Here is a 24497-nt window from a genome sequence, read left to right on the forward strand (position 1 = left end):
TATATGAAAGAGATTAAGCAAAGAAGGTCTCAAGAGATGCATGATTTGCCTCAAATGGTGCTGTTTTCTGGTGTGTGTAGTCATGTTTCCATTTTCAAGAGGAGTTCAGAGTAGTTTCAGGTTGCTATAAGATTAAAAAATATATTTTTCTTAAAAAAAAAGAGAACTGGAATTACAGGCTCATGCCACCATCCCCAATCTTGATTGCCCCCACAACACACCCAGGGGGCAAGGATGGAATGGCAGGCCAGGGGATTGAACAAATGGCCCTTGAACCTGCTTGCAGGTGCTTTAATCTGTGGCACTATTTTATTTCTATTAAATTATCATGTTATAAATTCTATAAATTGTACAGCCAACAGAAACAAAGCTCTCTTACAAATATCACTTTTCTAATTCATGCACATCATTTATTTAATAATCAGTAAATATCAAAATTTATTGCTTAACACTAAATTGAGAAGGGACAAACATGTCTATTATAACCTTAAGAGAAAGGTAAGAATGAAGCTATATCAAGTACTATGAATGCAGGTGATAGTACCCTAAATCACTTACACAAACCTAAAACAAAATTGACTTCCTTCAAGTATCTTGTGGATGTCTCTGAGAAAGATGAATATTTCTTACAGAACCATGAAAAAGACTTAACTTCTTGCAAACATTTTGAGCAGGAGACGTGAACATTGAGATTTCAATCCATGCAGTGAAGAGGTTGCTATGTTTGAAAAAGCAGGAAAATTACAAAATGTCTAGAAAATTGAATGATAAGATGCTGTAATCTTCTGCAATGTTAAGAAAATCAAGTATTTCTAAATGTAATTAAGTATGAGATTAGTTAGAGATATCTAATAATTTCATAAGTGCTGGGTGCTCACAGTGCAGAAGAGCAAGGACAAAATGTGGGGTTCCTCCCATCCATGCTGTTAACTTTCCATTTCCTCTAACCTGAGAAATTGCAATTGACTTGCCATAACATCAATGAGTGCCGAAAAGTACAACTCAGCTATGCTTAAATATTTTCAACTAACCTCAAAAGATGAAATAAGTTCCAATATTATAGGTTTGCAATACAACACAGCAAACTTGCATATGGGTCATTAGGCTCCTGTAAGAATACTGAAACCACGAATCTCTAATGCTAAAAGGAAGAAGCACTTTACATCTCTCATTTCAAGTTACAGAGCTGCAGTGGTAGGAAGGTTACTATTGCTAACATTACCAGAATGAATTTTCTGGATAGGGACTGGCTGCTAGGAAATCCCTGCTTGATGAGTATTACACAATTCATTTACTCTGTTCCTAATATTGCACCATCACAGGGCTTGCCAGAGCATAAAGTCATAAATATTCAGCTCTATGAAAGAACTGTTGCTCTAGCTACCCTCTTGTTCATTACTAGACTGAAATATTTCAGTTTAAGTTCATGATTATTCCCTATTCCTTTATTAGTTTTGAGAATCACAACATAGTATGATAGCTTTTTAAATCTGGAAGCAGTACAAATCTAGAATGGTCATTGACCCCATGTAGCTGCTGTTATGCAGTCTTTTCTGCATAGTAGATGCTTCTGATGTAAGAAATGTCTCATATGTTAGCAAACAGAACAAACTGGAGGGTGGTGTGGTGGTAGCTCACTAACTGATCTTCAAGCAGTATTTTGTTCTGGCTAAAAATAGTGTCCCCAAGAACAGGGAGTGTACACAAATGAACACATAAGATAGCAGAAGATAGCTCAGTAGCTTAATCCAATAACCCTATCTAAGGGTAAGCTGAATTCTGGATTTGAAACTGTCTGAAAGTATATCAAAGAACAATCATGGAAAAACTGCATTGATAGTCTCAAATACCTCTGGGTGTTTACAACTTTTGTGTGAGTGGGCAGTGTAGGCTGGATTTGGCCTGCAATTTTGGTGTTTTTTTTTTTTTTTTTTTTGGTATTCTCTGTGTATGTTGAGCCAATCAATTGTAAGGGTCAGTGGGAGATATTAAAGTGCTCAGAAAACATTCAGAGAGATCTAATCAAGATTTCACAAATATCAGGTTTATGGCTGAAATGACCATGATGAAAGACATTTTCACTGTCCTTATGATTTTCATGAGAGGAAGAAATATCTGTATTACATTAAAGCTTTAAGGCTTCTGTTACAGTTTCAACATATAACACACCCATTATTACTGTCCCCCAGAAAAGTGCCCCTAATACATTTTGTGCACATTTTACTGGATGACACAAAAGATGACAAAAACTACATATTATTCCTGGAATTTCAGGCATGTGTAAACAATTAGTGATCTGTCCCTTTACCCAGAGAGCTCAGTTCAAAGCAGGAGGCAGAAAACTGAAGCTGAGTGTATAGTCAAAGATGTATTCTGGAAATTTTATGCACTGGGAGACTTGAGATGCAGTGAGAGGAGATAGATTGCAGCGCTTGCAATGCATGACTGTGTACTCATTTACACTATGGGAAAAGTGAGAAAGGTACATCATTCATCTCATTGATACAGAGTGACATAAGCTTGGATGAAGGTCCTAGTTCATTCCAGCTACAGTTATGTGACCCTACTGCTATAGACAGGCCATATTTTTCCATACCATTGGAAGGCTAGTCATATGTATTTTCTTAAGAATGTGATTCAAGGGACAAAAAATAATTTTTAATTAGAAATATTATTGCGTAATATATTTATATGATGATTAATACCTTTCCATATAGTTATGTATATGTATAGCTATGCATATATAAATAAGTATAACCAAATAAATGCATGTTTGCTATTAGGGTGGTGTCAGACAAGAAAACAGAAAAACATCTATTTTTACTTTTCAGCTTAAAAAAAAGTATAGAAAAAAGACAAAATTAGAAAGCAACAACACATTTTTTATTTTATTTTCATTTTTGGCACAAGATAGTAATGGTAGCATGGGAGTGCTTTGTTTCTTAGGTAATTTGGGCACTAATACCAATAGTATAATAGTCAAATTATAGCATTGACTTTCTGTGTGTAACGTATAATGCTTTAAAGCAAAGCCTACCTGAGGGTGTGACACAGCTTGCCTAGTGCAGGTAGGTGGTAGGGAGAAGGTAGGTAACCATGACCTAGCACAGGCAAACATGCATACACGCGTTATAGCACTACAGAAGAAAGTAAGTGTTTGGTAACAACCTGTATAAGAATAGTACAATAAGGGTGAAAGTGGCTCTTGGAATTACGGGAACCTGCTCTTCTGAGTGCTGTCCTGCTGTCTACTGCCTGTTGTTGTGGGAGCTATCTTGCACATATTTTCTTTTTCTTTAAAATGAGAAACTCAGGGGCCAGGGAGATGGCTCAGTGGAATAAATGCTTCCCTGGCAAGTGTGAGGACCTAGGTTCAATCCCTGGTTCTGCCAAAAATAAATTCAAATAAAATAAAATGAGGAACTCACACATGAAAATCTGCCTCATGTATCTTCAGAGAGCTCGCAACTTCTCTATCCTGTTCTCAAAATTTTGATTTCAACTTCCAAGTCTTCCCTCTAAAACGTATACAACATACTGGAATACCCAAGATTCTAAATTAAGCTCCAATTTATCCACTAAATACAGTTGAGAGTAGAACTTTACCTCTCGGTTGCACTTTCTCCCCTATTATATAGTAAAAAGGAAAAAAAAAACATATCAAAGTTTTAGAACTAATGTGAAGACTAAGTAATGACACTAAATTAAGTATGTTTTTTCCTAAAATTATAAAATATCAGATAACAAGTATGAGATCCGCAAATATAATGTACATTTTGATGATACATGTCTGCTTCTGTTACTGAAAATAACTTCAGTCTTGTCCTAATGTAGATGTGCCTGGGACTGAGTCCTGATGGATCTAAACATGTGGAATGTAGGAACTAGTCTTAGAAGTACAAGAAGTATTGAGGAGTCTTTGTTGTTCAAGAGTGAAATCAGATATTTACAACAGATAGAGCCTGAATTTCTCCTGACCCTCCAGGAGAAGTGTCATGAAGGGACCCTACAAATCTTCAAAAGGCACTCTCTTTCCTGACAATGTATTCATCATGTCCTGTCCAGGAGGCAATTTCTGAAAAGATATTTCTGTCCTCACCTAATTAACATTCCCAGGACACATGTCCTGGACATTGAGCTCAAACTGGGTATCAGTCCCCACGTTCCTCTAAGCCTGGCTGCTCTGAATAATACACAACTTCTTGATGCTTCACCAGGCCTAATCCTAAAGATCACAGCAAGTATATAAATTATAATATTGATTTTAGCCTAGATGTTTCACTCTGATTTATTAGCCATAAAATATTTATTTAAAACCAAATGGAATACAGAACAAATAGACTTAAGAAGAACTGCTTTAGAATTAGATGTTTACTTTTTCAAATTATCAAAGCTATGCATTGACAATTGTGGAATATCTAAAATACAGAAAATTCACAATCATTAATGTAGAAAACATTTTTATTTTTAAAGAATTCTAAATGGTAATAGAAAAAACAGAGTTTGAAATGATACAAAATTTCTGTAAGCAAAGTAATTAGAATTAAACGATTGCTGTTGAATTGAATTGAATATGGTGCTATCTTCAAATTAACTGTTGACGTTACCAAACATAATCTTGCAAGATTGGTTCAAAGAAAAAAGAAAATGAAATAATAATAAAAGTTTTGAAGAAATTCAAAAGAAAAAATAAGAATAAAAGGAAAAAATTAAGCATAAATTTATTTTTTCAAAATACCAGTACAAATTGGCAGTATAATTATCCAAAATATCCTGAGTATATACCTAAGTATCTTTTCCCCATTTTGTCCTTTTTCTTAGCTTTAGTTTTTCAGACCCAATGAAGAAATTCTTTACCTTAAGCACTTTTAAAAATCTATTTTTACAGATTTTTTTGCTTGTTTTTCTTATCTCTTCTATTGTTGCTGTCCATAGATTTTGTTGTTTACTATTTGTTTATATGCTTTGGTTGTAGTACGGGTCATTGATCCAAAGTCTTTGCAATGAAGCATTAAAAAGTATTATTTTGAGACAGGATTTTGCTCCATCTCTAAATTGCCTAGCATGGGCTTAAAATTTTGAACCTTCTGTTTAGCCTCTCAAAGTTCTGGGACTTTAGGCATGTACTACTATGAAAATCACAGTTAGGTTATACATATATATTTTCTTTCTAAACTTGTATCTTATGCATTTTCTTCTTAAATTTGCATCTTATCTCCATCAATATCATTATCAGAGATATCCATGTTTTTAGGACTCCAGTAATGGCTCCACATTTGAATAAGAATTATGTAGTTACATCTTGTTTTTCTTGGCTTTGGTGACCTTAAAGAAGAGCGATAGAGATAGATTAGTTGGGGTGTAGCTGATCACATAGTTATCCATTTCCTCCAATATTTGTGGTTGTGAACAAATTTTACAAAACAACACTGAGACTTGTTTACCTTACACAACCAAGGGTAACATGTCATCTGTCTAGTGAGATACATCTCAGGCTCAATTTAGTTGAACAAAGAGCCACTTATCTAGGTGCATGAAGGAAAACAGTGTCAGCTGTCCTATTACTTACCTCATGGAAGAAATGAAAAGTATGTTAGCTAAGATTATTGCTTCTAACCTGAATCCACATAGGAGGAATATTTGAGTCTCAAATCACAAAGGCCTTTCCACAAATCAGCGATGATTTGTACGAGCGTTAGTAAAGCAGCTAGTGGATGAACCTCATTAACTTTCCTCATCTGGACATATTCAGACTAGAAGGTCTCAACTTGAATAATAGCAAATCATCAATGAAATGGAAGCAAGGCACTAAGGACCTTTGCTTTGAACACCTGTCTTTTCAAAGTGATGTGTTGTTTCAGAGTTTCAGGAGAGCATTTTTGAGTTGAGTAAGAGGCTCATGATCTGGGAGAGAAAGTGTAGAAGCAACCACGGGAGTCCTGGGAACCGGTGAGTGGAAACAGTCAAGCTGCCTCCATTGACTACCAAGGTGGCTTCATTGGGCAAAAGTGCACAATACTTAGTGAAGAAAGTAGAACTCTATCTGTGGATAATAAGAGAAGAATGAGATACATATATTTTTATTATGTTTCTTGAAGGTATCAGAGATACTGGAAATAAGTCAAATAATATAGAGTTGTTTTTATAAGGTAAGGGATAATTACGTAATTTTCACATGTAGCTAATTTTAACCCCTTTGATATTTTCAAAGATAGTTCAAGTTATTTTAAGCAAATTTGAAGAGCCTGAGTTCTAGAAAAATACATGAAATATTATACAGTATGGAATAAAATGATACTTTTTGGGTATACATAATAAGAAGAATATAAAAATGACAGAATACAAGGCTGGGGAGATGGCTCATGGCCTAAAAACCACAAGTACCTCATAACAAGCTCAGGGAACTGATTTTGATCACTGGCTCCACATGACATGCTGACCCTGGAAATCCTACCCACTATGCCAGTCCCAAAATCAGGCATGGTGGTATATGCCTATAATCCCAATGCTGGTGAGACTGAGACAAGTGGATCACTATGAGTCTGACCTACATAGGTAGACTCTATATTGAATTAATAATAATAATAATAATAATAATAATAATAATAATAATGACTGAATGCAAATATTGGCTTTATTGAGCCATTTTCCTAAAGTGACTGATATTTCACTGCAAAACTAAACAGGCAAAATGACTTTATATTTCTAGCAGAGGGAATTATACCATCCAAGGTAAAAAGTACTGTGATTGTGAAACACAATGAGCAAACAAAACTGCAAAGTTTCTGACACTGAACCTCATTTTCACTAAACAAATAATTGAGCGTTCACTGAAAGATCAAATGTGAGAGATCCATGGGGGAGGCCTTGGCCACAGGAGCACAGCCAGCCTACCTTCATCATGGGCACATCCATCTTGGATTCTGGTTGTGAATCTTCATCTGTGCTGAGTGCACATTGAACACTGCTGGCTTCATCCTGCTGACTTTTGTTGCCTGTGGTTTTGGCTCTTTCTCTGCATTTCCTTTGAACTAATGGTATAAAAGAAAATACAATAAAGTGAGGGGAAGATCACAGTGGTTTCAATAATATTTTTATCTCTTTCTGTCTGTGTATCTATGTCAGCTCCTCTACTTCTAATTCTTTGCCACATTATAGACAGCCATCAATGGTATCCTAGGCACAAGCACAGCCTCAACATTTCTTTCCTTTACCAGAGACAATTAGAACAGCATTCCCTCCCTGTGGATTTTGTGAACCTCAGTCTTATATCCTGTATTCTCCTTTTAAGAAGCAAAAGTTTTCATGATGTCAAGAATAAGTAGTCCTCCATAGAATGCTTTTGGAAATTTGAATTAAAATTAATCCACTTAAAAATGCATAAATTTTCCACATTTAATCTTAACTATTCTAGTTTTTCCAATGCATCAAAAACCTTAGAAGCATTGAGAATTCAATCTGCTTTTTCATGTCTTTTCTGTCTTCCTCCAAATCCTCTTCCTTAAATATGTTAGAACTTTGTACGAAAGAGCTGTTGCCTGGGTTGTCAACTTGTTGGCACCTGAGTCATGCAATTGCTTTAGATACTGAGGGATATGCAGGGCAAGTGATGCCATGACCCAGGTGGGATTCTAGTCTATGGGAGGTAGTATGCACACTATTACCTGTTTTTTTTCTTTAATCTATTTAATGCAGGTTCTACAGGGTCTCAGTACATAGATTGGACTCAGTGATTCTCCTGTTTTCATCCTCCCAAGTGCTGGGATTACAGGTGTGTGCCAACACACCCAGTCCCAATGGGTTTCTCAGCATGACCCAGAGGCAGAGTGGGCACAGCACATAGGGGATCAAACCCCAATCACTGCACTCTGTCTTCACAAATGCTTAGTCAGCTGAGTTATCCACCTGGCCCTCACACTGTTACCTTTTGACATCTCTTTTCTGAGAAGTGCAGCACGGTCTTCTAGCTCTTGTATCTCTTTGAATATTTCTACCAGTTTTCCAAGTCCTGTATCAGTTTTGAACTTTTTTGCCATCAGGTCAGCAAATTGAAGTCTGTTGTACTTTTCATATGAGTTTCATTGCAGTGTTAACTCTTTTCGCAATAAGCACTTTATAATTTCAAAATTTTCATCACTGATAGGATATAAGCCTTGCAGAAGATCAATTTTCTTGAACATAGCAGCCATAGTTGAAATGATAGGTGAACCTGCAATAGAAAATTTATGTACAGTGCTTCATGAGACCTGTGTACAGGCAATTTCATGAATGAGGTAGACCTGTGAACATGATTCCTATTATAATGTGGCCAAGAGTCACAAGTGTGTGTGAAACAAATGTGCCTAAGTTACCAGTTGCTTCATTATAGAAAATGGAGGAAGCAGTGCTCCACTACACAATCCCAAGAAGTTTCTCTTGACTGATGTTCAATTGTGTCAGGAGTGACCTGCAGAAAGAAAGTCTGCAGATAAGCAGTTCTTTAAGTGCTTAGAGTACTGACTATGCAGTGTCAAAATCCCTGGCACCTCTTTCTATATGTCAAGGCTATCCTTGACATATATCAGTTGCCCTTCTGACAATTACCATAACTATGTCTCTTGTCCTCATGACTGTTAATTAACTCTTTCTTTTCTCAGAAATATTTATTTATTTACTCATCTCAATCACAAATTAATGGAATTTAACTCTTATATGTATTCTGTCTCCTGTGGTGTTGGACCATGTCCTCTGTTCCCCTATCATTGTCACAAGTGGGAAGTTCCATGGGATCCAGTGCAGGATCACAACATCTATTGATTGGAATTACATGAACTGTTATTTGATTTGTTTCATTATAATACTTTGTAAATAAATGGTAATTTTCTGTATGAAAGTCATGAAATCAATCTTGCTGATATCCTTCAACAATTCTCGAATTTTCTGCAAAAGGAAAGCAATAAAAAACTCTCCTTAGCTCACCAAATCTGCTTAAATTATTTATATCTTTTTACTATCTAATTTTTGTACTAATTATATATGATTCTTTAGAAATATGGAAAACACATGTCTTTTTCATATTTTATGTAATTTCAATTTGCCTTTTTTTTCCTGGAGAAACACTGTAACATTACTTTCTTTATTTCCTCCTATTCAACCAATACGACTTGACTGAGGGTTAGTCTTCTGGAAGCTTCCACAGTACACAAATGGACCAAGTATTGTGTCACTGAATTTTTTTAAATGACAGGCAGTACATGATGTAGATTCCAATTGTTGTATAAATTTACAAATGCTTTTAGTTTAGGAATCACGTGTTTGTATATATTTTTTTGTTCAATTGAAATATTCAAATTTCTGAGGGTGTTTACTGCTGCTTTCTTTTTGGCAAAATGTCCTTATACACTTTTATTTACTGCACCGCTTGTAAAGAAATGATTCCTTCTTAACAAAACAAGCTGATCCTCAGCTTGAAAAATCCACTGAAGGAAAAGAAATTACACACAAAGACGCAGTATAGTGAGTGAAATTCAAGATTATTACATGCAAAACTATTAGTCTGTAAGCCACTATCAATGAAGTTTGAATCACCAGCGATACAAAACTAACACTGAAACTATGAAACAGGTAGTTGCAAGATGAATAATTGTTACATAATACTGGACCAAAATCCAGTATCTATTGCAAAACCAAAATGTTTCAAAAATATAAATGCTTGATTGTTTACTGTGATCACATAATGTAAGTGTGAAATTTAACCAGATGTGAGATGATAGAAAGCTACGTATCATGTAGGTCCATCTCAGTTAAATCAAAATATTCATATTTTTGTTTTTGAAGTATGGTAAATGTTGATGGTGTCATAGTGATCCAGATCTGATTGGTATCACAAGTGTACAATACTTAGAACACATATTAGGTAGACTTCTGCAACATTGAGGTTTTTAGTATCAAAATATATCTAATAATACATGTTTAGAAGAGTTTCTCTCATCCTCTTTGACTAAAAAAGTTGAATCAGAAATTTCAAAGTGTGTAAATGTGACATTTAAGCAGAAAGGCATAAAAATCAATTCTTTTAAATAAAGGCCTTCGTAGTTTTTTAAAGAAAAGATTGATTGCAATTAACATTCCACAGGAAAAGAATGAGAAATCTGTGAATCTTGTGGACCAAACATAAGTCAAATGGAAACACACTTGACTATGAGTGATAATATCTTAAAAACAGGATCTAATGAAAGAAAAACAATAGGACATATCAATATGGTGGCACATATAGGGAAATAATATTAGGTCAGTTCACTAATGACTTTTTCTTAAAGTGTAATACACAAGTATAAGTTTAGCCTAAAATAAAATGAAGAAAAAGAAGAATTCACATTACTACAAGGGAAGATAGAAAAATCAAGGCAAAGTGTATAATTATGGCATCTACACAAAGGATCTAGCTAAGTATTTTAAAAATAATCAAGTTAAGATACCTGCCCGTACCTATATAACAAAAGTTTACTTAAATGGAGAAAATAAAAAACAACTTATTTGCAAAAAGTGACTAAATAAAAGTTCACTTCATAATGTTAATGTTGCCTTAAAATAAAATTTATTTAGATATGATATAAAGTATTATCATATACCACAAAATGCAAAGAAGTTCAACTCTTAAGAAATATAGTCGCTTTTAGGATGAATTTTTCTAATGATTGGAATATTCTATTTGGTTTTACTCCATTATAACATCTATAAATTCTCCAGAGAGGAAAACATATATTTCTTCCAAATATCAATTTTAGCCAATTCATACACATCATTTTCTTCATAATCTTCAAATGTCTTATTGCATAGGACTCAATTATGGAGGAAAAAACATGTCTATTACTTTCCTAAAGAAGGATCAGAATCACCTTATTTCAGGGAATCTAAATGGAGCTGATATTGACTCTACTCCATTACCCAGAACCCCAAAGAACCAATCACAATTTCCTTTGATTATGCTGTCACTGTCTTTAAGAAATCTGCAAAATCTTTACCAAACAGCTAACAAGACCTACCTTCAAAGAAATCTTTTTTAGAAGAAGCCTGAATCTTCAGATTTTTAACAATGCAGAAATTCAATCTTGGTATGTTTCGAGAGGAAGGTAAATCAGTAAAGGTCTTGGAAATTGAACAGGAAGATGTAATCTTCTGAAATGCAAAGAAAATCAAGTATATCTAAGCATAAACAAGCAAAGCAATACTTGTCCAAGTCATCTAATAATTTCAGGAATGCTCTGTGTCTCACTCCAGAAGCCCAGAGACAGAGTGTGAGGTTCCTCCCATCCAAGCTCTTAACTTTCAGTTTCCTCTAGCACAGAAACTAAAGTTGACTTGTTGTAACATCTCAGTGATCAGCACAAGGTACAGATAGCTATGCCTAATTTTTTTCATACTAACCTCAACAGATGTAAGAAGTCTGGCATACAACAACCTTTCTCGCAGATCATTAGGCTCCTACAAGAAATTTGTAACCATGAAACTTTAATACTAAAAGGAGGAGGCACTTTCCAGCTACCTCTTCCTTCAGTCTTGCTCACATCTTTGCAGTGGCAGAATGCTTTTTTATTGTTGACATTGCCAGAATGCATTTCATAGATAGGGGAGGGTCTGCTAGGAAATCCTTCCTTGTTAAATATCATGTGATGCATTCACATTCTTCATAAAAGTGCACTATCATGGGCTTGCCAAAGCATAGAGTCATTATAAACATGTAGCTCTATGTAGAACTTGTTGCTCTCCCTCTTAATTCCTAGTAGATTGAATTATTTCAATAATTAAGTTCATGATTCCTCAATCTCTCGTACTATTATGGAGAATCAAAACATAGCATGATAACCTTGCAAAATCTGGAATAGTACTAAACTCCCGATGGGGACATGAATCTCATGTAACTTCTTCAGGTTCTTCTTGTCTCTGGACAGTAGATGCTTTCTGAAGCACAGAAAGTCTTATATGCTAGCAAGCAGATAAACAATAAAGCACAGTGCTCCATAATCCATTTTATGTAGACTGTAGTATATGAAGCAAAGGAATGTCAAAAAAGAGTGATGTTCTTGACTCCCAAGAGATGAGTAAACAGTTTATTATCTGTACAATCATACTGAAAGCTAAGATGAAATGAAGAGCCATACCACTTCATCCTGGTAGATAATCAGACATGTAGTCTGGGAAAGCTCATGCATAGGAAGTCTTGGATGGCAGTGAAAGGAGTTATATCACAGTGCTTGCTGTGTGTGCCTCTGTATTTTGCAAATGAGGGGCTGGGAATTCCGTGGGAACTTCTCGCTCCATCCTCACATTGGAAGGAGCAAAAAGGAGAAAATTCACACTCACAAGGCATTTTATATTATGTCATTAATTCATTAGTGAAGGTATAGTCTTCATGATCTAATCATGCCCCAGGTGGTCCCACTTCTCTACAGATCTGCTGAAGATGTTAAGGTCTAATAGGAGCCGTGGAGAGGATAAGTTCATTCAACCATGGCCTGGGTTTCTCTCTCTATCTTTGTTATTTTCATTATCTTTTGCCTGATTTCATGTAAGATAACTTCTCTGGAAAACTTTATTCAGGATCCTCTTGTTTCCTAAACCTTCATTTCAAGACCCCTACTCTTAATATTTTCCTTTATTGCACTTTAGAATCAAAGATGAATTTCTTCATCTTGGAAGTAAAACAGAAAACTCCTTCTACACTTCTTGTTTTAAGGCTTCCCCAAATTAGTGCACATTTCATCCAGATGCCCTCATCAAAAAGAAAGAGGAATTAGCACTTAGATTTCCTAATAGATTTACTCAATTTAGGGTGATGGCATATTGAGAGGAAAACATGAGTGAAAGTGATGGAGAAGTGATATTTGATTTTTATTTTCTTTGAGTTTTAATTTATGGGGTTCAGAATATTTATCAAAGGGGCAATACTCAAACCAACTCTCATAAATGTTTCTATATTCTTAGGTGTTTAAAATATTAGTTCAGGCTGGGGAGCTAGATCGACCGTCTAAGCACCTGCCTGACAAGTACAAGGACCTGGCTTTGATCTTCCGAATTCACTCTGTGCTGGTCACTGAAACCAAGCGTGGTGGAGCAGGCCTGCATTCCCCATGCTGCGAAGGCTCAGAAAGTAGGATCACTATGAGTCTGAGCTACCAAGATCCTGTATAAAGTTAACAGTAAATAAATAAATAACTCTAAAAATTTAAAAATAATTTAAAAGTGAAATAAAACATCATATCATGAGTGTGAGGAAGTAAAATATTAGGACCTTTGGGCATAAAAATGGTCCAAAGTTACTGAAGGAAGTGATGCTAATTTGGTCTTTCTCTCTAGCCAACGTCAGATGGTTTACTTTCCCTTAAACTCTTAAATTTTTATTTTGACTGGCAGAGAAACTGTAGTTGATTTTCTGTAATATTTTATGGATCAAAACAAGGTAGAACTCAGCTATACTTAATGTCTTCTCATACTAAACTAAACAGATGGAAGAAGTTTCAATATTAGAAATTTTGCATCCAGCAGCCTTACATACAAGTCATCAAGGAACCTCTCTATTCATCTTAAGAATATGAAACATGAAACATGAACATGAACATGAACAGTGTTTGCTACATCTGCTATCTAGTATCTCTATAAACATTGTTATCAGTCTTGCATCATGTTTGAACTTTTCTGCCATCCTGTCAGCAAGTTTAATTCTGTCATATTCTTCATGCTTGCTTGCATTTAATTTCAACTCTTGGTATAGTTTTGACTTTACCATTATAAAATGATAGTCAGTGATAGGACATAAACCTTGCACAAGTATAGTTTTCTTGAACATATTTATCATGTTTCAAATGATAGGTGAATTTATAAAATAAATTGTATATAATATTTTGTTATACATGTACACAGAAAGTGGCAAAAATGAAACAGGCTTCTGTACATGATTCATATCAAAATGTGGTCACAAGGCAAAACTGTGTGTGTAGCAAAGAGTCACAAATTTAATAGTTATTTTACTGTAGAAAAGTGATGTAGACATGCTTCATTGCACATTCCTAAGAAGTTCCCCCTAACGGATGATGAATACCATTAATGGTAGATGTGGGGGAAGAAAATGTGGAGATAGGCGCAGATCTTGCAGTGTTTCGAGTGTGGGCTATGCCACATCAAAGTCCCTGACTCCTCTTTCTATTTAATGTTTCCTGGAGTCTATCCTCACTGTATTTCTAGAAGACCCTGACTCTTCCCTTAACCATGGTTCTTGTCCTTTTGACTCTTCATTAATTAACTCTCACTTGTGTTGTGTCTTCTATGGTGTTGGACCATGTTCTCAGTAGTCCTATCATAGTCACATGTTGGAAGTCCACATGTGCTACAGTGCAGGATCAAAGCATTTATTTTCTCTGACTACTTAAATATGGTCTGAGTTTTTCCTTCATTAGTTATTAGAATAGTCAGTTTTCTGTCTATAAGCTATGGATCAATCTTGCTGAAATCCTTCAAGATTTCTCCCAGTTTGCTTAAAGAAAAATAACAAGGAACACTCCTTATTCCTTACAAGACCTTAGCAGGTCTGCTTAAATTATGTATATCTTTTTGCTTCCTAAGTTTTATATTCCTTACAGAAAATTCTTTAAAAAATGCACAACACATCTTGCTTTGTCATATTTCATGTCATTTTTAATTCCCTTTTTTTCATGGAATAACATTGAAACCTTTTTTGCTGTTATTTCCTCTCATTCAATCATTAAGTCTCAGCCAACGTTGTCATCTGGAGGCTTCCAGAGTACCCAACATGACAGTGTTGTGCCTTTAGACCTCTATATCACCTGTGTATTTACTTGATGGAACTCAGCTGATGGTGTGGATTTCGATTTTTTGATAAATTTAACAATTATTTTAGTTTAGGAATCATGTGTTTCTTTACTATTTGTTTAATAGAAGTGTTTAATTTTCTGAGGCTATTAGTTGCTTCCTTCAAAACCTCAAATTGAGAAAGCACCATGAATGAGAGGTGGATCCATACAAAGACATATTATAGCAAGATAAATTAAAGAATGTTAATGCAAAACAAATACTCTAAAAGACACCAGAAAGGAAGTGTGGATAGCCTACAGTGAATGAAGACTAATTTTGAAACTGATTCTCAGCAACAAAACATTGTAATAAGAGGAATAAATTTATATAATGCTGGTCTACAATCTCATCTATTTTGCACAGGAAAAATGTTTTAAAAGTAACAAATTTTAGGGCTGGCCAAATAGCTCAGTGAATTAAAGTGCCTGCAAGCAGGTGCAGCGGCCAGGGTTCTATCCCCAGGCCTGCTGTGCCGGCCCTGCCCCTGGATCCCGCTGAGAAGGCAATTGAGACTGGGAATGGTAGTGCACACCTATAATACCAGTTCTTGGGAGGCTGAAAACAGGTAGATCACTACTAGTCTGATCTAGTAGTGATACCCTGAATACCCTGCAGTCCCTTCTCTGAAATAAAAAACAAAAAACAAAAAACAAAAAAATAAACGTAACAAATTTTGGTTGGTGACTCTGACACACAATGTAGTTGTAAAATATAACTTGGTGATTTTGGAGTCAATGACTGGAAATTGATCCTGTGTGGGAGGTTAGAATGAGCCCTCATGTTTTAAAGCAGTCAAGTTACCTCAGTTTTTGAAAAAAAAAAACATCCTGCCTGGACACTGTTGGCTATTAGTTGCTAGGCAACCTTGTGTCTTATAACTCTGCAAAGGTATAAATAAATGTCCATACTATTGTTCTAGGGTCCTTTGCCTATGAGGCACAGCCCTATCCCACTATGTCAGCTGTTAGCTCTTGTCTTTATTTTTTAAATCCTAACCCTTTTCTCTCAGGGACTACCAAGAGAAAAACAGACCCCTACACTGCTGCGAGATGACAGAAGGTTCTGAATAATCTTTTTTAACCTCTTGAATGAGAGCATTCATACATTTTGTTGTTGAAGAATATGGTAGAGTAACAACTGGTAGTCAACTTGTAATCAACAGCTGAACTAAATCAGTGTGGTACTGGATGTGGCAGGCCTACATGAAGAGTGTTGTCAACAAAAAAAAAGGAGAACTGGAGAATTAGAAGAGGTGTCATTAGGGAGGAATAGCTTCTCCTGGGGCTATTGGTTCTTCTGCAGAAACTTGCTATAATGGTTGTCCTGACATGAACTTGGATGTGTTCATTATCAAAGGAGACCAGGATGTTGTTGTCACTGAGAATGGCTAGAGTTCATTTTGTGGGAGTGTTGATTCTTACTCTGAGCATTGCTTCTGGGATCCAGTGAAGAATCCTCAGCCTACTGGAACAGATTCTTCATTCATCTGGAAGAAACTTTATCTCTTGCCCCACCAAGCTGGGAGCCTTCTGAGTGCACATCCATGAAACTACAGACTTCTGTAATATATTGTCCTGAGCTCTTGGCATTCAGTTAGACTCCTGATTGGTTTCTCATCTTTCACTAGACTCACTCAGGAGATTGGTGTTGGATCCATGCGCTCAGCTGGATTCTTGGCCTTTAACATGTGTATGTATTTTCTGTACTTTTGCATTTGACTATTTGAGTGACTATCATAAAATAGTACTAAAAATTGCATGCCCTATGTTGGATTGTTTCCCTTGTAAACCCTGACTACAACAAAGGATTATTGAATTTAATTGTGGTGAAGTGATACAGATTCAAAAAGAATTTCAATTAGTAAAGTACTTGAATATATTCATTAAGTAGCTTTCTGCAACATCTAGATTCCTAATTTCTAAGTAAATCTAGTTCTGCAGTTGTAGAAGTTGTGCTTTTCAGCTGTCTTGTGTGAAAACTAAATTGTGGAACAATATTTTAGAACTAAATGAAAATGATATTTAAAGAGAAAAACATGAACATCTATTCTCTGTTACTAGAGGCCTCAATAGGTTTGAAAGGAAAAGACATATAAAGAATCATTGATAGGAAGCAGTGTTCAACAACAACAAATAACAAGTAAATCTAAGTATACCGCAGGTCAAAAGTAAGTCAAATGAAAACAAACCTTGGATAACCACTAAGAAGACGGCAATGCACAATGTATTAATTGTTGAAACTGTCCTATTAAACAGTTTTGAAACTTTTATCGATATTTGTTTCTCAGTAAAATAAGATAAACAAAAAATAACAAACGACTAAGGGAGCTTGTGTTTTGAAAAGAGTTTCTGATGAAAGAAAATACTGGAAATGTCAATAGGGTAGAGTCAGAGCAAAAAAAATAGAACGCTTCCCTAATATCTTTGTCTTAAACCATAAAATACAGGTATGAGTGTAAAATCATGGTAATGAGAAAGAGAATATAAAGTGTCATAACTTCAAGGACAGACAGCAAAAAATACCAAAGTATATAAATTTACTGCATACCTAAATTGTCTAGCCAAGTATATAATAACGTATCAAATTTGATTCCAGACATCTACTTTTTGTTATTAAGAAAACTTTGAATGGGGAAAAGTGAAAAAAGAAGTACTATGAAAAAGTAATTTAAAATGGGCTGAGGAGATGACTCAGTGGAATAAGCGCTTCCCTGGCAAATTCAAGGGTCTGAATTCAATCTCCGGTTCCAAAAAAAAAAAAAAAAAAAGCAATTAAAGAAATGTTTACATATATTTTCTTCAGAATGTGATCGCTCAAGTAACAAAAATTATTTTAATGAGAAATATGATTATTTAATGTATTAACATAATAAGCAACACATTTACATGCAGCTGGCTATGTATGTCAGCATTCATATACAAATAAATATAAATAAATACATGTGTGTATATATATTATTAGAGTGGTATCAAACAGGAAGATAAAAATATCTATTTATATTTGTTAGTTTCTACATTCAAAGACATAAAATTAGAAAGATGTCTTACATTGTTATTCTTTGCATCTTTGGCACCAGAACATAATGATAGAACCTTAAGGGTTTTTCCTTCAGTATGTTGGGCATCAATACCCTTGGTTATTTGCAGCATTCAACTTCTGTGGAAAACTCTCAGAATGCTTTAAAGCTAAGGATACCTGAATATGTGACACAGCTTGTCTAGTGCAGGTAGAAGGTGGGATGCAATTAGGTGATCATGACACAGCACAGGTAATCATGCATGCACTGGATATAGCACTATGTAAGCATGTAAATATGTAGTAACAAATTCCACAAAAACTGTATGTTAAAGATGAAAGTAGTGAGGGCCAGCCAAATAGTTCAGTGAATTAAAGTGCCTGCAAGCAGGCGCGGAGGCTAGGGTTTCAATCCCTGGGCCTGCCATGCCGGCTTCTCCCCTGGGGCGTACTGAGACTGGGTGTGGTGTCTCACATCTGTAATTGCAGCTCTTGGGAGGCTGTAAATGGGAGGATCACTACTAGTCTGATCTAGTAGTGAGACCCTGAACACCCTGTAGATGCTTCCCTAAAATACAAAAAAAAAAAAAAAAAAAAAAAATGATGAAAGTAGCTTTGCAATCTTGGGAAGTTGCCCCTCTTGAGCACTACTGTGCTGCCTGCTGCCTGCTGTTATGGCTGATGTCTTGCACAGTTTACTCTTTAAAAATGGGAGCCTAATACAAGAATATATTATCTCTGTCCTCCCAAAGGGTTTACAACCTCTGTTCTGTTTCTCAAAATTATGATCTCAGCTTCACACTATCCCTCAGTTTAGGATAGCTTACATTCCACATCAATCTCTAATTTACTCTCTAAATATAACTAAGGAACTGGTTTTACCTTTCTGACACTTTTTTTTCCCTATTAGAGTAAAAGAGAAAATAAAACAACTACCAAAATTTTATAACTAATTTAAGCACTATGTGACCTAAATAATTGTAAAATACCAGGTAACAAATATGTGATCAGCAGATATATTGTACATTTTAATGCTATCTATCTGCTTCTGTTACTCATAATTAACTCCAATCTTGGCCTCGAGTAGATGTGCCTGAGACAGAGTCCTGATGAATCCACACATGGAGAAGGGGAGAACAAGGAAGGGAGGTGGGAGAGCTACAGAGGAGCCACTGGTGTTCGAGGAAATGAGTGGAAACAGACACTTTACAACAGACAGGGCCAGAATTCCTCCTGACACTAGGACATTCATACAAAACATCAAAAGACACTCAACTGGCAGACAAAGTACCCATTACGTCCCCTCACGTAGAAAACAAAATCTCAAAAGAAATATTTATCCTGACCTAACATCCCTCCCAGAACCCAGTCTCTGGCCACTAAGCTCAGACTGGATTTCAGCCCCCATCTTGCCCTTAGCCAGGCTACTCTGAGCATCACACAGCTGTGTTACACATTGAAAGGTGTAATTTTTAAGATCACACACAGAGTATAAATTGAAATATTGCTTACAGCCTTGATCCAAACTGATTTATGTGATATAGACCATTTGCAAATGAAATATAAAATAAAGAGGCTCCTTGAGAAACACTAATTTAGAATCAGATTTTTTTTTAATTATCAAAGCTATGGATTTAAAGTACAGAATTTATAAAACACAAAAAAATTCCCTACAATAAGGTAAAAAGCATTTCTAAAAATGTATCTTTATTGCTGTTTTGTTACTATGTTTCTGATTTCTTCCTTTGTTTCTGACCATAATTTTTGCTCTTTGATTTTACTTTATATGCTTCTGTTGTAGTACTGGGGATTGAACTGAAAATCTTAGTGCTAACATTTTGAAAAGATGTTTTGTTTTGTTTTATTTGGTTTTGCTTTTTTTGTTTCCAGGAACTTTCTTGGTGAGTCTCTTAATTGCCCAGGCTAGTGAGGACTCAGGACATAGGAGAACCTGTACTGTAACATCATGTAACTCAGTTCTGTCCCAAATTTCCTGATCAAGGAGATTATGGGACTACAGAGGAAAGTGATCGATGATGTAGAGTGTGCCTAAGGAGAATCACATGGAGAGAAAACATTCACTCAGGCTTTCACAGAGAGCACATTGGCCAAGCAATGGCTGTGACTCATCCACATGGCTGACACTGACAAAGGATCTACAATCTGAGGTACAGGATCTCAGGATAAATCCTGAGGGGATTTGACTGACCTTGGCAGATACAAAAGTCACATTTCTTGTTTCATAGATCTTGCTTTATCTTTGTCTTAACCATCCAACAGAAAAGTATAAAAACAAAGTATAAAAAGTGAAGCCATATTAATATGCTGAGCTGTAAAAGGCTCAAGTCAACAACTTCTGACATTGCCAGTCCTATGGATAACCCACTAATAGTGTGGACTATTGGACTATATTGGATTATTTTGCTGAATTCACACACCTACAATGTTTAAATGGCAATGGAATACCCATCTCTGACAAAACTAAACAAAAAAGGGGACACAAATGAAGGATCATTTTGTATCTGTATATATGAAATAGTTAGGATAGCTATACAGATACTTTTCATTAATTCAATGAGAAGAAATATTTGTAATAGTAGTGTTTGGACAGGATATAATGTCTGCATCTTGTACTATGAATAAGCACTAAGAAGTCAACAATATGCAATGTATTAATTGTGGAAACTGTCCTATTAATTGGTTTTGAAACTATCTCATTGCTATTTGTTTCTCAATAGAATTAATTTTAAAAAAATAAATTGCCCACGCTGAGTCTGAACTTTGAATCCTTCTGTATAACCTTCACAAAGTGTGGGGATTTTAGGCATGCATTACCTAAACTTGTATATTATATATTTTATTCTTAAACTTATAGCTTATCTCTATGAACATCATTATCAGTGACATCCAGGATTTTAACACTCCGGTAATGGTTCTACATGTGTGTTAGAATTGGGTGGTTGTACCCTGTTTCTCATGGTTTGATGGCATTAAGGAAGAGAGTGATGAAGACAGATCAGTTGGGGTGCAGCTGCTCACACATTTTTCCCTTTTCTAAAAATCTTGAGTAGTACAAAAAATTTTAGAAAATAATGCTGAGACTCAACTTACACATCAGTAAACCACATCTCCTTTCTTGCCTGTCTTCCTGTGTATCCTCTCCTGAGTACATGTCTTGGAGTCACACTCCAGCCCTTGCTCAGGACCAGGAAATGTCTCAATTACTCCTAGACAGCAGGAGCACAGAAGGAAGAGAACAGGGAATGGAGGAGAGCGGATGGTGGAGCCAAAATGGCAACAACTGGGTGGGGGATTTTGTCATAGACTTGTCACCACTGCTCTAGTCTCTTCCACTTCTATGTTTCTCTTATTATTTAGTGGAGAAATCAGTTGCTCAACAATTTCTTGTTGAAAAGTCATAAATGGGAGGAAAGGAGAGCAACTTACAGTACAAATGACCAGAATCATGGCTTATCTTTTGACACACTTGCTTTCTAGGACAGCATATTATTTTGATTTCTTATTCTAGGTATTACAGCCAGAGCCCAGCTTTGGGAAGTAACTCTTTATTTACAATTTAGTTGTCATAGTCCAAATGGGTCTATGCATCATCTTTTGCCAGGATGACTATGAATTGATCAACAAATTGATGAAATATTAAGGATTCTTGTTAAAGCTCATCCTTAAACTTATGAAGAGATAACTAGAGAAGAAGAATATTAAGAGGTTGATTATCGCAGTCTGAAGGGAGAAGATAACATTCATGTGTCCCCGACAAAGGAGCTTGTTTCTTGTGTTCCACAAATTGGCAGAAGTGTAGTTGGCAGGTCACAACTTTAAAATCTGGGATTGCAAAAAAAATTTTACAAAGTAATACTCAGATTTACCTTACACACTGTAAATATCCCATTCGCATATTTTTCATCACTTTGTGAGGAAATCTGGTTGATTATAGGAGTTGCGTTTTCATGCTTACTCAGCATACTGGAGATGTTTAAACTTCGGTCACCACTCACATTAAACACAGTTGAGTATTTGTATATCTCCATGAACCCATCTTAACCACAGTAATGTGATACAGAAAGGATATTGGGGGGTTAAGCTTGTCCTTAATTGTCATTTCAAAAACTTTGACTCGGAAGAATTCGTTCTCTGTAGCCACAGTGGCATGAATCATCATGCGCTCTGGTTCTCTAACATTATATGTAAATGGTTCTGCCATTCTCAGCACCACTACTGCCTTGCAGCCCTGCTGGAACCAGTGTCTTCAGAAGGTTCACTGGGGACACACTGCAGTCATGGCTTGTACTTGGACAGTACAGAAGAAAAGCACAAGCATTATTCAGGCAATACTCAGTAAGAGCCATCTGAGGCTCAATGTGGATGCTCAAATATCACTTAAATTAGAAGACTGTGGGAAGATACTGTTTGGTGACTTATTAAGAACAAAACTACTACTTTTTTGTAGGTATTGCAGCATTTCTGCCAGTTGCTTAATGAAAAAGGAATAAAGTCATTGTAAAGACTTAGAAAATGTGAGCAATAATATTAATAAACTTAGAAGGTTTATCATTTATGTAAAAATTCTGAAATCAACATTCACATCCCACTTTTTATTCAAGTACCATGAAATATTCTAACGGGGGCCAGAGAATGTCATTTAAAAATTTTAAAACTAGGTTTAAAAATGTTTCTAATTGACTTCCACATTTCTCAGCCACTTCTTGCCACCTGAGCAGAAAAAATAATTAACTTTAGGAATTTCAGAACTTATCCCAGCATGTGTAAAGTATTGTCTGTATTACCTGAGGTAGAGGGCAGTTAAATAAGTGAGATATACTTATGAAAATATTTGAATAAATGTAAATCAGAAAAGAATCTATGAAATATGTTCATTTGTTTATGCATTCTAAAATGGAAAGTTAGTATGTAACACAGGTTTATGTTCAGATATACATTTTACTTAATATTATTTCATGAAGCTTTTGAGACACTACAAATTCAATATATTGTATTTCTTATGAAATTACTCTGAAGCTGAGAAAAACAAATTTCTCTTCCAAATTTCAATTTCAGGCAATTCATACCCAAGTCAATTATTTTAAAGTCTATAGGGATCATAGTTGATTGCTTATTACTCAACTGTAGAGGAACAAACATTTTTATTTTTTATTAAATGAAGGATCAGAATCAAATTATTTCAGCTTATCTGAATATTATAGACACTACTCTGCTCCCCTAATGTACAACTGAGAACTAAGAATTATTGTTTTTAATTTTACTGTGGATTTCTAAGAGACATCTGGATATTCACTATAAAACCACTAATAAGACTTAACTTCTAGTAAGTCTCTTCAGCAAGAGACTGGAATCTACAGATTTGTTTTAGCAAGGCAAGAAATATTGCTTATTATGATCCAAGAGGAAGGTCAATCAGTAAAGTTTTCAGAAACTGAATAGCAAGATGTTGTAATCTTCTGAAATGATAAGAAAATCAAGTATTTCTAAAGGTAACCATGCTGGTGAGAATATTCCAATAATTTCAGGAGTGTTGTATCTGGGTCTTCCTACTGCTGAAGCCCAGGGACAGAGTGTGAAGCTCCTCCAACCCACACTGTTCTTTCAATCTCGTCTAGCAGTGACACTACACTTTTCTTCCTGTACTATCTCAGTGATCACGACAAATTAGAACTCAGTTATACTAAAACTTTTAATACACAACTCAACAAGTTAAAGAAGTTCCAAGAGTAGAATTTTCATATCCAACAACCTTACACACAAGGTATTAGGAACCTGTATGAAACTTGGAACATGAAACTCAAATGAGATAAGGAAGCTCTTTCCAGATACTTCTCCCTTCAGTCTTATTCACAGTGTGGCAATGGCAGAATTTTTATTGCTAACATTATCATTAATGCATTTCCTGAGTAGAAGAGGATATATTAGAGAATCCCTACTTGTTAAATATTACATAATTCATTCATGCTGTTCTTAATAGTGCATCACTATCGAGCATGCCAAAGCATAATATCACTATGAACATGTAGCTCTATCATACAACTGGCTCTACCTACCCTCTTGAATATTACTAGATTGAATTATTTCATGATTACTCAGCTTGTATTATGATTCAGAAACAACACAGCATGATAGCTGTGAAAAATCTGGAAGAGTACTAAACTTTAGGAAGGTTCATTGACATCCTGTAACTTCTGAAGTTTTTGTTTTTGTTTTCTTCTGGACAGTAGATGCTTTCTGGAGTATTGCAGCTCTCATATATTTGAAAAAAGATAAACAATTAAGAACAATGTTCAACAATCCATCTTGTGCAGTTTGCATTAGATGAAGCAAAAGAATGCTGAAAACTTCAGATGTTTTTGACTTTATTTTTTTGAAAGCAAGAAAATGTTTACTTTATATATCTAAACTTCCTTCTTCACACACATTTTTCAGTGACATCCACTACATCATTCTCTCCTACTGATTTAATTTGTTTTGTTTTGCTAAAACAGATTATCACAAACCAAGGAATTCAAAAAGAACAGAAATTTATTTCCCAAACTTCTAGAGGATGGGGAGACTTAGTGTGGTGACTGGCATTTGTTGGGAACTTCTTGCTCCATCCTCACGAGGGA

General features: G+C 35.4%; 2 protein-coding genes across 2 annotated transcripts in view; both read right to left on the bottom strand.

The window, feature by feature from the left end:
• LOC101568202 (interferon-activable protein 203-like) overlaps positions 1-11247 on the bottom strand; it is a 61125-nt gene extending 49878 nt beyond the window's left edge. Inside the window, exons 1-3 of the mRNA XM_023699802.1 lie at positions 11025-11247; positions 8081-8209; positions 6895-7031 (exon numbers count right to left, since the gene is read on the bottom strand). Of these exons, the coding sequence (XP_023555570.1) occupies positions 6895-7031; positions 8081-8189 (246 nt within the window). The 5' untranslated portion in view covers positions 8190-8209; positions 11025-11247. The remainder of the gene's footprint in view (positions 1-6894; positions 7032-8080; positions 8210-11024) is intronic.
• On the bottom strand, positions 4719-8081 carry LOC111812202 (gamma-interferon-inducible protein 16-like). The gene is made up of 3 exons (XM_023699870.1): positions 7925-8081; positions 6895-7031; positions 4719-5325 (listed from the first exon to the last, which is right to left on the bottom strand). The coding sequence occupies exons 1-3, from the start codon at positions 8034-8036 to the stop codon at positions 5296-5298; spliced, it is 279 nt and encodes a 92-aa protein (XP_023555638.1). The 5' UTR covers positions 8037-8081; the 3' UTR covers positions 4719-5295.
• Positions 11248-24497: the final 13250 nt, after the last annotated feature.

Source organism: Octodon degus, unplaced genomic scaffold, assembly GCF_000260255.1.
Source record: "Octodon degus isolate 3935 unplaced genomic scaffold, OctDeg1.0 scaffold00116, whole genome shotgun sequence".
Classification (NCBI taxonomy): Eukaryota; Metazoa; Chordata; class Mammalia; order Rodentia; family Octodontidae; genus Octodon; species Octodon degus.

Excerpts from the sequence above, each read along its gene's own strand:
- LOC111812202 (XM_023699870.1), bottom strand. The coding sequence starts at position 8,036 with ATGGCAAAAAAGTTCAAAACTGATACAGGACTTGGAAAACTGGTAGAA. Across the intron at positions 7,032-7,924 it reads CAGAAAAGAGATGTCAAAAG|TTCAAAGGAAATGCAGAGAA; the intron begins GTAACAGTGTGA and ends TTATACCATTAG. Across the intron at positions 5,326-6,894 it reads TGGATGTGCCCATGATGAAG|GTCACCAAAGCCAAGAAAAA; the intron begins GTAGGCTGGCTG and ends CTCTTCTTTAAG.